Below are 15,185 nucleotides of genomic sequence, written 5' to 3' on the forward strand. Positions count from 1 at the left end.
GCTGCACAAGAATAAACTGAATTTGCAGGAACCGTTCTTTTGGCAGTGTCAAACACTGCTAATAAAATTAACTGAAATGTACAGTAACTGAATGCGTGGGCATTATATAGATGCTTTAGACAAGATACAACTTATTATTTATTTAATGATTATTTCAGAGACGGGAAGATGTTAAAAGATCAGCAAGATCTGAGTCTAGTACTCTTCTATTTACAACGCAATGCACAATGCGATCTTTGCTTGGCTGCTGACAAATGGCCTTTTAAATGGAGGATTTTTTACCAGATGCCTAAAATGTGCCCTTTAGGACTCCATGTTCTGCAAACACGGAGAGGCATGTTATAGAAAGCTGGGTTTACCGCAAACAGACCTCTGCTTTCCGACTGCCTGAGCAATTCAGGATTTTTATGGAAAAAGCCAAGAATGGGTTGTTAGTGTTTTTTTAGATCTAAGTGAGATGTTTCATGTGGATTTCTATCAGTAGCTTGAATCACATTATGCAGGAAAAGCAGGGCAGTGTGAGGGAAGGTGACATTAAAGAAAAATATGTAGATGTTACTCCTGCAAGTGTTCAAACCATAAAGTTCAAAGGGTGTAGATGTTTTATATTGACATGTCAAATCATTACTGATTACTGGCTGTGTTAGCGCAAATATGTTAAGAGGCTAGCAAAGTAGTAGTATAGCAACAGGAGATTTTCAAAGATGCAGGGCAGAGATGTATCAGCTCAGAAATGGGAACTGTCAGTGCCTTAATGAATCCTCATGTCTTGGAAGCAGCGCGAACACCTTTCTATTAAAATATTTGAGAGAGATTTTGCTGTGTGTTTGTGTGTGTGCGTTACTTAACTTGCCTCCATCAAATATGCATAGTGACAAGTCTCTTGTTGACATCTAGCTTTGCCAGAGCCATTACCATGCCGGAACCATTTATGCTACTTGTAAAAGACCCTGATTGTGACTTTTCCTATTTTCTTCTCCTTCCCTTTCCCCCCACGTATGGCAGGAAAGACTGAAGCGGTGCTATATGTGCTGAAGTCAAAGCGGGCTAAGCAAAGTGATATGGGAAGCATGCAAAGCTGGGTCAAGGGAGAATCGGCAAATAAAGGAGAACAGCAGCAAGAGGTGAGGTTCTGAATAAACCCCAAATTGGAAGGAGATAACCAATTGCTGTGAGAAGTTCAAGAAGGGCAGTGCTCAGTGCAGCTCTCTAATGACTCTTTCTCAAGAAGCAAAAAGTTAGACTTGACCTCCACTGATAGGAAAACCAGTATAGTGCAGGAGGGGGTAACACAACTTTAGTCCTGATTCACATTACTAAAAAGATGCCTCTCTATCCATTCCACAAGTAGCATTTTTACGCCTGTGTTTATAATTTTCTGAAACTATGGCTGGGAAGAAATATCTTAACTTGTCAGTCTATGGCAGCCAAAAGTCTAATTACAAGATACTACTGAAAGCAGAAGCAAAGAAGACAGCTCCAGATTACCCAGCCTCACTTCAGACCAAGGCTAATTATTGATATATTTCACATTCAGAAAAGAGTGTTATGGTCATACTTACCGCGTGTTGTAGGTAGCATGTCTGACAAACCCTGCCATGCTGTTACCATCTCTGGATTCTTCTCCAGGTCAGCAAAGTTCTTCCACACTCTTATAGCACCATCATCTTGAAGACAGGACAAAAAAAAAAGAAAAGAAAAGAAAAGAAAAGAAAAGAAAAGAAAAGAAAAGAAAAGAAAAGAAAAGGAACATACAAAGCAATATAAAAAGAGTGGCTTTGGGACATAGAGCAAACAACCTTATCTTAATACAGAACATTTTATTTTAGATTGGTGGATTTAAATAAAGCATATTCAAAATAAAGCATTTGAAAATAAAGCATTTTCAAAAGCTTTAGAGTTGACACTGAATGGAGATTAAACTTTTCATCATGATCAATTTCCTAAGAACTTTCCTAAAAATTAGAGCTGATGTATAAGAAATTCTAAACAATATAGACTCATATATTAAGAATCAGACAAGACTTAACATATTGGCTTTCATCAGATTTCCAACTATATATATCACTCTGAGCTCATACTACTTGTGGTATCTTATTCACTCGGTTGTTTGCTATATCTTGTTATCCAATAAGCATTTTTCTACTGCATTTAAGATATAACTCTAGCCCAAATATTTTTTTTTATTAAGCCTCTCTATACTATAATATAATGCTGAATTTTAGAAGTTCAGTCAGACTGGGACAGTAGTAGACAACCCTATATACAATTTTCCAATATTCTGAGCCACATTGCTGAAATTCATCTCACAAAATGGCTGAATTTTAGCAGCATGATCTCAGGTTGTTGTTTAGGGCTACAAGGATTGATTAAAGTAGGGATAGTAATCATTTATCTCCCAGGAAACCACCCATTCCTATTTTTACCTTAACCTCCTCTAAAAACATTTTCACCTCTGCATTATCCAGTAATGTTCCCTGAATGACACTTCACTGTGGCCATTCAAAAACATAGAGAGATTTCCCCTCCCACACACACCTCCATTATGAAGTTGGAAAAACATGGCTCATGAGAAGAGGCTTTCTGTGGGTATATATTTAGCTGACTGATTGTCTTGTAAATCCAGATAGGTCATACTTTATAAGGTCATTGCTTTTAGAAGAATTATCTTAGATATAGACTTGGGCAGAAGAAGCCAATGAAAGCAGGAGAGGGAATGAAGTGGTGAAGAAGCCCTTTCTAAATCCTGGCTGGCTGATGGTGCCTATTAGGACAGGGGAAGAGGGAGATCTACTGGGCTTTTTAGCCTGGAAGAGCTATATGTTTTTGATCTCCACTTATACCCAAATGTATCTGAAATAAATGGAGGGGATTAGTAAGGTCAGCTATCAAAAAGCATATTTAAGAGGGATGGAAGGGCTCTGCATCCAGAAGTGGCCGTGCTTCTTTCCACGAACAGCATTCCAAGAAATGCTAGCAGGAACCTCTGTGATAAAAATCAACATTTAGGCCAGGGGTGTCAAACTCTATTTCATTCAGGGCCACATCAGGGTTGTGTTTGACCTCGGGGGGCTGTGGTGGGCATGGCCAGCTCAACATCACTCGTGTCAGGGGCACCTGTGGTGGCCAGAGAGCTCTGCCAGTGAAAACGGGCTCCCAAGCTCTGTTTTTGGCTGCAATGGCCTCCTGCAACCTTCTGCCAGTGAAAATGGAGATCGGGAGCTTGGCCCTTGCGAGCTCTGTTTTCAGTTGCGACGGCCTCTTGCAACCCTCTGCCAGCAAAAACGGAGCTCGGGAGGGCCGCACAGAGATTGGGATCTGTGTGGCCCTCAGGCCTTGAGTTTGACACCCCTGTTCTAGGCTCTTCATACAGTACACTTGGAACTACCCAGAGTATCTCCACCTTATTGGAAACATCCTTAGATGATTGTCTAAGGAAAGATTAAGATTGCCTGCTTAATCATTTTCAAAAGAATTTCACATTTCAAATCTTTAAATGGATAACTTAAAAAAAATACAATTTTCCCTTAATTGAATACAATCTTTTTCTACGACTGGCAATACTCTTTCATTTATATACCCAAGTCCCCACAGCAATCATAGGAATACCTGTGCCTTGCTTATGCTATGTAATCATGCTCTTAATAGAAATAAGGGCTCTGAGAAGAATATGCTTCGGTAATATCTATCCTGTAAATAATATGTTCATAATAATAATGCTGTTTGGGGAGGTTAAGGTGAAGGAGATTGCTTTATAATGGAATATTCCTGGAGATATTTTTCTTTAAAATTAAAAAAGCTTATTTCCCTTGCTAACCTACCCTGAAATCTTATACAACATCTTCTAGTCTGGATGCCCCATCTGGTCTTTGAATAGCTTGTCAAGGGATGCATTGTAAAAAGTGGCCAGAGGGCTATTTTTTGTATAATTAAATATAATCAAAAGAATTACTTTCCAGACACATATTTAATAATTACCCCCTTCTTTCACATTGCAAATTACAATTTGGTTTTTTAAAAAAACTTTGTTGGTCTTCAAGAGTTGCACCCAAGGCTCTACCCCTCTACCCCGCATCTTACTGGGCTTCAGGTAATTCACATTAGTCCCAGAGGGAGAATATTTTCGAACTGCCATACCAACAGAAAGTTTGAGGCAAAGGTATGACATGATGTGAATTCCTGCAGTTACTGTCAGGAGGATGATTATGGAAGAGAATCTAATATAGACCTTCTCTCGCCTACTTTCAGCATGTTTTACATATTTGAGAAGAAATGAGGATGGGTGAAGAAAATAGTAAAACACTCATAGGATCATTTTTATATGATTATCATAGTCTGCTGTATGATAACAGCTTGGGGAATGACTCAAAAGTTGGCTAGTAGAATGTGTGGAAACAAATAAACAGAGAGATATTGTGTCTAAGATTGAATGAATCAGTAAGATGATGAGGCAGATAAAACTTTTGATGCTTCTTAGTTCTATTATCTGCTTTAGATAAAAATAATATACCAACCTGTAGCAGTCAGGAGTAGAGAACAGTCTTGTCCATTCAGATATTCCATGGCAGTGATCCTAGTGTAACGTGGGTTTCCATTGTGAAAATAGTCCAACTTTTCCCCTTTTTCCCAATCCCAAAAACTGGGACAGGAAGGGAAAAAAAAGCAAGAACAAATTAAATGAAATAAAATGGAATCCATTAATCAACCTGGCTTTAGGTATCCAGGATATCATTCTATTGAATGGCTGCAAATCAAATAGCTTGTTCCTCCCCCCAAGTGCTTAATATTTTTTGATTAATATGTCTTCATTGTATTTTCAGCTTTTGCAGAAAGAATAATAAATTTGAAACTCTGTATAGAAAATCTATACTCAGACAAGATTATAGTTTTATAAGGTCTTCTCTCAGGAGCCAGAAGAAGGCACCAGATCAAATAAGATCGTATGACTTTAAAATCAGTATTTTTACCAGATGCTATCTTTGTCAGCTACTGCTATGCATGGGGTGAACGGATGAAACTTGACTACGGAAGGCATGCCGGGGTTCCTGTTCAGAAAGATTTGATCATCTAGTCTTGAAATACCTAAAAAGTATTTCAGAAAGAATATTAGCATCAATCTCTTATAGTTTGCTTACTGTTTTAAAAAAAAATATCTCTAAGCTATAGCATAGGAAAACTCTTTAAATTAAATGGAAAAATAACACAGCCCTTCCATTTTCCTCCAGATAGATTAATTTATCTTCATCCAGTCAAAATTGGAAATCATGACCCAGAAATCATACATCTGATGTACTTTAGCATTATATGTATATTTCCTGATTGAAAGAGGGCAGCCAGATTTCTCTTATTGCTTGCAACTCCTCACCTGAGAAATCTAGAACTGAAAAGCTCTGAACAAATTGATTAATACATTATTTTGTGTATCAGGCAAAATAAGCAGACAGGCGTCATAAACAGATGTTACTAAAAGATTGAAACTGTCCCATTAAAAAATAAAAACAAAAGGCTAAAAGATCTTAAGGATGAGGACCGGCTCACACAAAAGCAAGTTTTTGCCATGAGAAATCCTTACGTACAGGGGAAAAAAAAAAGAGAGGGGGGGATACAGTAAGCATAGAAGACCCTACCTCCAACAAAATCCTCCCAACCAATGACGATGAATAAAGTCACTTCAATTACAGAAAAACCGAACTACATGTAAGAGACAGATCATCTCTCTCAGAAGATTAATATTTTGCAGCTGATAACTCAAGATGGGAAAGCACCCACTCCCTCTAATATTCTTGGTAAAAAAACCCATCTTATGTCGTGCTCAAAATGTAGGTGAGCAACACATATTCACTCCCTCTGACTCACTATTCTTATTATTACACAATCTATTTCTCATTATTTTTCAAATGTCATGTCTAACCATTGCTTTGCAAAATTTAGGGGGTTACATCAGCAAAATGCAAGGAACTCAAATAATCTTGGTTCTTAAACAATAATTTGCAAATACATAATGAATTATAAAGAAGCCAGGTGACTTTTCAATAAAGCACAGAATAGACGAATCCAAAGGCACTGTCGGGGGGAAAAATCTATAAAGGTAAAGAATGCCAATACATAAGAAACTGCAGAAAACTTTGAAAGCATTAGGGACATTATCATACTTTAATTCTGCCTTTTAGCGGCAGTGGGAAAAATTGCCATTTAGCTTGCAACATCCTTTCTTGTAATTGAGATGTAACTTCTACTTTATCTTCATAGAATAGTATGCCAGATGTCTGGGGAGCACATAATCAGATTAGCCAGGCTGGCACCAAAGATCATTGTTAGTATTGAGGCTCAAGGGTACGTTGTTGAAGCAGGATGGAGCACATACTCATAGTGGAAAAATGGCCATTTTTTTTTCCTTTTGGGCATCAGAAAAGGCAAGAAGAAAGGGGGGAAATCACCTTTTTGGATAATTTTCTGTGCTTGCTTTCGGACTCTAGCATTGCGCAGAAATCGCCACTCCCTCTCTTTGCGGATCTGGCTCTCCAAATCATGCTCTTCGGGAATCTATCAAGCAGTAATGAAAAGACATGAGAGCAGGACTATTACAAAACAAAACAAAGGCAGAGACTTAGTATATATTTTCACTGTGTTCTTTTTCATTGTTTATTTTAGTGTTCTATTATTTTACAGTCCTTTCATTTTCTTTTTTATTATTGTAAGCTGCCTAGAGTAGCCCCATAGCAAGACAGGCGGCAAATAAATTTAACAAATAAATAAAAATAAATAGCCATGTATGTGTGAATGCCACTCCAGTTTAATTTCTGAGGCGGTTTAGTGTACTGGTCCCTCGTCCTGTTCGTGTCAGAGCACCTAAGGCGCTTCAGTGTTGAAAGGATTAACCAGTGACATCACCACTGTCCCAGAGGTCGTCTGTGGGAGCTCCTTTTATGTCCCCGTCAAGGAGCTGGAGCAAATGACGCGAGCTCACCTGCCATGCAGTAGCACCCAAATCTCGAACATGGGCTTGCTAACCTCCAACCCAGCATCCTAACCATGTAAACTCCCCAGGTGTACTGGCTAAGTAGCTGGACTAGAAACTGAGAAACCATGAGTTATATTCATCCCTTAGGAATGGAAACTGGGTAATGTTGGATTGGTCACTCTTCCTCAGTACCACCTACCCCACAGGTTGTTGTGAGGAAATAGAAGGCTTGTACATTATATATGCGTCCGTCATATAAAATAAAGATTTTACTACTATAAAGCTACTATACTATACAGTATAAAGCTACTATAAAGCTAACAAATAAATAAATAAATAAATAAATAAATAAATAAATAAATAAATTCACTTCCTTCTTTATTTCTGCTATGAGGAGACTCTTCAGTTTGGCTTGACTAAGAGAAGTAACAGGCAGATGGTTTTGCGCACTTACATGCATCACCTTTGGAGTCTAATGTTATAAATTGTTTAGTTCCAGGCTAATCAAAGCCTGTACTATGCTTTTTAATCAATTAATATAAATTATTATACATTACTTTCGCAGGCAATTATTTTCATGAAGCCTAAGGAAAGTGACATTCTCCCTTGAAAATTGCAGGGAAGATAAAGCCAGGCAGTATGAAAAGAAAAGATAAGATGTGCTGCACCAATTCAAACTCCACACACTAATAATGTCAGAATTAGAATCTTCTCAGTAGGGAATAGCTCTTTAAAAATGCACATTTTAAGACCAGGATTTGTAAATCATGTGATTCATCAACCAATATTTTAAAAGCTACAGCTTAATAAAATCTAAGCCTTGTAGCATGTCTCTTTCTGGCTGTAAGTTCTCATATGAAGAGAGAGAGAGCCTTCTGTTATTTTTAAAGAGCCATGTAAATTGAGGAAGCTTATATAAATGACTTATTATAGCAGATCTGTTTGAATCTAGTGGCTGCTTGCATAAATTGACAAAGGCACTGAGCCATTTTAATGTTGGTCTCTAAAGCTTTCTTCCATTTAAAAGCAGGGAATAGGATTTTTACATTATTCTTTCCAAATACATGGCACGGTGAAGCATGTCTCAGGGAAACATAAATGCAGAAGGTGTAGCAGATGATTGCAGATAATCCCGTGGGGGGAATTCTGTGGTTTCTTTTTGCACAACTGGAAATATAGTAGTTTGAGAAACAGGGTTACATTGTCTACTTTAAAACCACAGCTGGTAGTATCAGCATGCTGAAAGCAAAAGATGCTTTGCGGTCTACTTGCAAAAATAAAGTAAAATATTGTTCTCAAATCCTGATAGAATTAAAACATTCTGGGGAGGAGGAGAATGAAAAATTCCCTTCCCCTGAATGAACAAGCTTTCATTACAAAAAAATCTTATAGAAGCTGGTGGTTGACTTCCCCTTTGCTAGTCAGCTTTTTCAAGGTAACTACGGTAACAATAATCAGAATGCCTCATAAAATATAATTATAATTAAATGTAAACCAATTAATTATACAATTAACAAATATCAATTTACTTTTTCTTTTTGTACAGAGATGACACAGCCACCCTCTCTCTATGATGGAAAAACCCAACAGGTCACAATTAGAAGGAAATTGAATTAAATATTTAATTAATTAAATAATTACTTAAAATTATTTGGTGGTAGTCTTTCAAACATTACCAGGAGAAAGTTGCCCCCAAATTGAGGGACCTTAGGGAAGTGTGGATGTTACTATACATACATTTTTCTATACTAGGCTAAGATGCGCTCAGTGCTATACTTGTTATGAAAGAAATCTGGTTTTCTAACTGTGGTGCTGAATCCAAATTTGCTCTTGCAAAGGGCATGAACTGTATTCTGATATTTTGTTTTTGTAGCTCTCAAATGAAGGGGTCCCCAACCTTTCTGATTCCTGGACCGGCAGCAGCTTTGGCAGTGGGGGAAATTGTTTTGTGTGTGCAACCTAAATCCCACACGTGTGCAAATGAAGCTTCGTGTGCTCACTTGCTGCTTTGGCGGTCTGGTTCCCGACAGGCCACGGCTCGCTGGTGGTCCATGGCCTGGGGGGCTGGGGAGCCCTGCTCTAATGTGCATCAAATATGGTACTACATTTCCTCAATCTTTGGCTGAAATTTATCTTCACACAAGCTGATTCAGGTCCTTTAATTTCAGAAGACAAACTTCAATCTATGTGGAAAAGAACCTAAAGAAAATCTGTTTGAACTAGTGGTTAAGGTACCAGGCTAGAATCTGGGAGATGGTGAGTTCTAGTACTGCCTTAGTCATGAAAGCCAATTGAGTGACATTGGGGCAATCACTTTTTCTCAGCCCAATCCATCTCACAAGGTTGTTGTTGTAGGGAAAATAGGGAAAGGAAGGTTATGTTGGATATTTTCACTGCTTTGAGTTATTTGCAAAAATACAGAAGATGGGATATAAATCAGTAAAATAAAATAAATAAATTGATGTCCTGAATGTGTTATCACATTGTTTTTAGAACCCTTTAAAGAAAGGAAAAGGAATTCAGTTTTCAGTTGTTTGTATGCAGGATTCACTTTGCTTCTGCCACCTACCTTTCCCATACCATATCATTCACATATTGCAAGGCTTTTATGTTAGATCAATTCAACAGTATTCCCTCAGTTCTAATCCTAGGCAGCTATCATAGCACATTACTTAGGCAATGTTTCTATCCTCAGGGGATTGGTGAGATGGAGAGCCATCTTCTTCTATGCTGTCTTATAAGGTTATTGATGAGATATTGATTATATTCTTTTAAAAGGTTTTTTTTAATGCAAAATTCACATTTTAAAGCATAACAAAGTTTTGCAACATGATTTGTTTTGTGACTCTTCTGTCCTTTTTAAGTGGTCTTTTTTAGTTTTTATTTAATGGAAAAAAGCTGGTTATATTATGAAATTAAATTTGATAGTGCAGCCTCCATAGAGTCATTCTAAATGGGGAAGAAAAAAGGAGGAAGGAATTTAGAGAGAAATTGTAACAGTCCCCTGTTCAAACAAGAGTAATATTTTCACTCACCTTTATAGCCTTATGTCTCTTTGTACCAGATTACCTGAAAAACCATCTTTTCCCAAGATTTTCTATTTGTCAAATCCAACTAAACAAACTAGGCATGCTGCAGATCCTGTCAGCCCATGTTGATTGGTAAAAACTAGAAGAAGGGCTTTCTCTGCTGTAGCCCCTGTCTTATGGAACATTCTCCCCTTGGAGATTAGATTGACTCCAACCTTGTTGACTTTTTGCAAAGCTTTAAAAACTTGGTTATGTACCTGGGCCTGGGGTTCAGAATGTGTGAGGAGTCCTGTTACTTGGTTTTATTATTAGCCGATTAATCATCACAGCTGTGCACATCCTGTGGCCTAGAGGTGGAGCTCTTGCCTCACAATCAGGAGGTTGTGAGTTCAATCCTAGGTAGAGGCGGATTGGGCAGGGGGTTGGACTAGATGACCTGCAAGGTCCCTTCCAACTCTGTTAATCTGTAAACTGCTGGTGGTACTTATGTATTTTGTGGATGTTTTAATGTTTAAACTGTTTACACTGTTTTAGAATTTCAGAATGGTAAACCACCTAGAATCACTTGGTTGAGTTGGGTGGCTATAAAAATTCAATGAATGGATGAATTGATTGATTAATCGATCGATCAATCAATCAATAATATGACTCTGAATGGTACTGATTTGGTTACCACCACTGCATGACTGACAAAACTGCCATATGTGGCCTCACTTGATTATTTCCTATTGCCATTATTTCAATTGGAAATTCTGCTTGATGCTACATAGCCAACCTGCCTGTTTAAAATTCAGTGAACACCAGTTAATAAACATAAATCTACTTTTAATGTTAATGTTTAAAAATGTCAGCAAAAACTATCTAAATTTGGAGATGAAATAAGGAAAATGCATCGGCTGAAAAAGAAAAGGCTTCTGGCAAGAGTAGTTTACCCAAGCCTCTTTGATCTATAAAATTGGTACTCTTTCTTATGACAGAATTTGCTTGAAACCACTTGGTGTAGAGATCTGCCATGCTAACAGCTTCATTAAAGCTAGTTTCTATAAATGATGGTCCTACTGATTAAGGAATAGCTTAATCAGGTAGCTTTCCAACTGCAAGCAATTTCTATTTTAGCTGAAATAATCCCTCTTTCAGTTCTTAAAACTGCCTGCATTTTGCAACGACGGTAGTTTACAACTATTTAAAAAAAAAAAATTAAAATAAAGCTCAACCCAAATCCATCACTCAGTCATCAACAGCTATCGCTATTGACCCAAGGCATCAAATATGCAAAGCTCATGGCTTTTATCAGCAGCATCAAAGCTGGTTCTGATCAAGGATTTGGAAGTGTTCTGAAAAGAAATATGCAGCTGCATTGTTTGCATGAAAATACACATTTTAATGAAATAATAATAATTTTTAATGAAGAAGATAAGAGAACACTGTCTTTGATTATTCTAATTAGGCTTGCTATTTTCAAAGACAAATATTCAAGTTAAGCTCTTCTGCTTTCATGCCCATCTCTTTTGAAATTATTATTCATGACATGATCAACATTTTGCTGAAAAGAAAGCCAGTGTAACTTAGAAGCCGATATGGCGCCCAGACAGGTTTGATTTTGTTGTTATTAAAAAAATCAGAAGTGGTTTCTTTTTAACATCATTCTAAAAAAAAAGGACTGTACCTCAGGTACTTAAGTGAAATAATTTAGATTGGTCATTAGTACCTAGTCCATTCAAGACATATTAAATAGAAAAATAACTGCTCTCTGTTGCTTCAAAGGTCAGGAAAGCAAATGTGGGCTAAATATTAGTGGAAACATTCTAATAATTTAAGATATTTGAATGTGGTCCAGGCTGGACAGCCATCTGCCGAGAATACTGTGGCAACATCCTGAATTGCAGATTTCAAATCAAGGAAAGAATGTAAACGAACAACCTTGAAGATTTTTCTCTCTACAATTCTACGTAATCGAGGATAATCATCAAACTCGTATCACATGGGCTCAACCTACCCAGTAAAAATATAATCAATCCAAGTCCAATCATATTACTATGCAAATTGCTTCTTGGGCAGCCCATCTTCTTCAAACAAATCATAACAGAAATTACTTTGCTAGATAACTGATTTTTTAATTTTTTTTTCTCCAGGGTTTTTTTTTTTTTTTTTTGCAACAATCTAAGGCTTATTACATGGGGAATGACAAACAGACGGCAGCAGCATGGAATAACCAATCTCAAGTTAAAATGCATCTAAGCATATTCAAGTAGAGAAACATTACACTTTAATGAATACCTCATTTTACAGTAATGTATTAGAAGAAGATATGAAAGGGTGGTATAAAGAAAGTAAATGGCTTTAAGCTGCAATCAGAGGAGGCTAGCAAGAAATGAGGGGTACAGAGCAGGAGTGAAATGCTCCCGGTTCGGACCAGATCACCCGATCTGGTAGTGATGGCAGCTGGTGGTTCGGAGAACTGATAGCAAAAATCCCTGCAACCCCCCCCCCCCCCCATGCCCAGCTGAGCTGTGCGATCATCAGAGGCTTTCTTTTTACTTTTAAAAGCATTTTTTCTACAACCTCTTCGGCTAAAAAAATGCTTTTAAAAGTTAAAAAAAAAGCCTCTGATGATCACGCAGCTCAGCTGGGATCATCAGAGGCTTTTAAAAGCATTTTTTCTACAACCTCTTCGGCTGAAGAGGTTGTAGAAAAAAATTCTTTTAAAAACCTCTGACGATCCCAGCTGAGTTGCCTGATCATCAGAGGCTTTTAAAACATTTTTTCTCTTTGGCAAAAAAAAAAAAAAAGTTGGCGATGCCCACCCAGTCACATTACCCCCCGCCCACCAAGCCACGCCCACAGAACCAGTAGTAACAAATTTTACATTTCACCACTGGTACAGAGGCAGAGCAACACTCATGGGGGAAAAACACAAGTTGACAAGGAAGAGGTGATTGTGAACAGAGCTAGAGGACAGTAAACAAATAACACTTAAAAGCTGAGATTGAGCAGCTATATAATTGAGGAGGTATTAAATACAACACAGAATGAAAAAGGAGGGACAGAAAAGGCTGGAAGTGTTTTAAAAGGCAAAAGACAAGGAAGAAACAAAAGGATGGAGGAAAAATAGATCAAGTCATCTAAGAAGGGCAACGTGGGTTGGCTGTGGTCAGTTAACAAATCCAGAAGTTGGGAGAAGAAAGTACAGGCAGTCCTTGACTTACAACAGTTCATTTAGTGACCATTCAAAGTTACAATAGTACTGAAAAAAGTGACTTATGACCATTTTTCACACGACCATTGTGGCATCCCCATGATCATGTGATCAAAATTTAAACACTTGGCAACTGACTCATATTTATAACGGTTGCAGTGTCCCAGGTTCATGTGGTCATCTTTTGTGACCTTCTGACAAGCAAAGTCCATGGGGAAACCAAATTCACTGTACAACTTAAGTACTGCAGTGATTCACTTAACAACTGTGGCAAGAAAGGTCATAAACGAGGTAAAATTCACTTAACAAATGTTTCACTTAGCCACAGAAATGTTGGGCTCAATTGTGCTCATAAGTCAAGGACTACCTGTAGACTATTGCAACTGCATTCTCACAAAGCAAGCTAGCAATGAAATAGAGTACAGCCCCAAATAGTAATATACTTCTCGGTGGGGATATCTTCCCCAACTGTGAAGTTCAGTTCAGCTCTGTAAGACTGGAAGTGGATTAAGTGAAGGGCATGTAGAGATGATCTGACTGTACTTCATCTAGAAGTTGTATCTTTGCTGAATCAATGTAAGCGTGTATGTTGTTCAGTCCTAGCCCATATGTTTATACCCATATTCAGTAGGATAATTTATATGTAGCTCTTTGGTGCTGAATTGCCAGCAGAAGACAAGGCATTGCAACACAGTGTGAAAAAACCTGATTAAGCTTCTTCTTGATTTATATATTCCTAATAAAACTGGACTGCAAAAGTATCCTGCTCCTTCTTCAAAATAACTCATGTCTATGCTAATAGGTGCCTTAGCTTTATTGCTCTGAAAAACGAGAGTCAAACTATACATGCACAAACAAAAGGAAATTTACATGCCTTGCAGGTGGCAAATGTTTTTAGAAAGTGAATTGTTGGTCTTCTTTGCCATCTGCAGTTTGATGCCCTCCAGGTAAAGGTAAAGGTAAAGGTAAAGGTAAAGGTAAAGGTAAAGGTTCCCCTCGCATATATGTGCTAGACGTTCCCAACTCTAGGGGGCAGTGCTCATCTCCGTTTCAAAGCCGAAGAGCCAGCGCGTCCAAAGACGTCTCCATGGTCATGTGGCTGGCATGACTAAACGCCAAAGGCGCATGGAACGCAGTTACCTTCCCACCAAAAGTGGTCCCTATTTTTCTACTTACATTTTTTATGTGCTTTCGAACTGCTAGATTGGCAGAAGCTGGGACAAGTAACAGGAGCTCATCCTGTTACGCAGCACTAGGGATTCGAACCGCTGAACTGCCGACCTTTTGATCGACAAGCTCAGCATCTTAGCCACTGAGCCACTACATCCCTTGCCCTCCATCCAGTCTTTTTAGTAGCTAAGCAGGCAGTCATCAGTACCCTCTGGCTATTCTTCCATTTTCAACAACTTCTTTTCAGCTAATGTTCACATACCTCTAATTAATAAATAATTGTCTGGATTTTTTTTTTAAAAAAAAAATCTTTTTTGTACTCCAAATTAGGATGCACTATCAGACATCTTCTTAAGACAGATGCAACATTTGATCCTAGCTGCAGAGAAAAAAACACATCTGTGGACCATTTGGAGGCAATTAAGGTGCAGATAAGGAAATGAAAAAGCCAAGAGAGGGGCTCTGCTGATTCAACCAAATGCAGTTTAACAAAATAAATTAAGTTAAAATTAAAAAATGAATAATCTGGCCAGATCCCCAATGCAGAAACATTTTTTTTGTGATTAAAGATTAAAATATTTGGGACTTTTTAGTGGGGAAGAAACCTGATGATTAAAGGGAGAGCAGAGTAGAGATTTATAAAGCAAATAAAGAATGAGGAGAGAGACAAATGTTTCTTCCTCACATATTATATTGGAACCGAGGGCCATCCAGCAAAACTGACGCAGGAGATTTAAGAGAAAATATTCTTCATTCAAGGTCTAATTAGCACATGTTGTTCACTCTGCTGAGGTACAGTGAAGTTACTGGCTTAAATGACATGACAAAG

General features: G+C 37.9%; 1 protein-coding gene across 5 annotated transcripts in view; it reads right to left on the bottom strand.

The window, feature by feature from the left end:
* RPTOR (regulatory associated protein of MTOR complex 1) overlaps window positions 1-15,185 on the bottom strand; it is a 420,799-nt gene that overhangs the window by 42,848 nt on the left and 362,766 nt on the right. For all 5 annotated transcript variants that reach the window (XM_060688771.2, XM_060688770.2, XM_087887079.1 and 2 more), the window contains 4 exons: window positions 6,438-6,543; window positions 4,968-5,082; window positions 4,515-4,639; window positions 1,563-1,667 (listed from right to left, as the gene is read on the bottom strand). In XM_060688771.2, coding sequence (XP_060544754.2) covers window positions 1,563-1,667; window positions 4,515-4,639; window positions 4,968-5,082; window positions 6,438-6,543 — 451 coding nt within the window. The remainder of the gene's footprint in view (window positions 1-1,562; window positions 1,668-4,514; window positions 4,640-4,967; window positions 5,083-6,437; window positions 6,544-15,185) is intronic.

This window comes from Pantherophis guttatus, chromosome 2, assembly GCF_059756535.1.
Source record: "Pantherophis guttatus breed Tessera chromosome 2, ASM5975653v1, whole genome shotgun sequence".
NCBI classification, from domain to species: Eukaryota; Metazoa; Chordata; class Lepidosauria; order Squamata; family Colubridae; genus Pantherophis; species Pantherophis guttatus.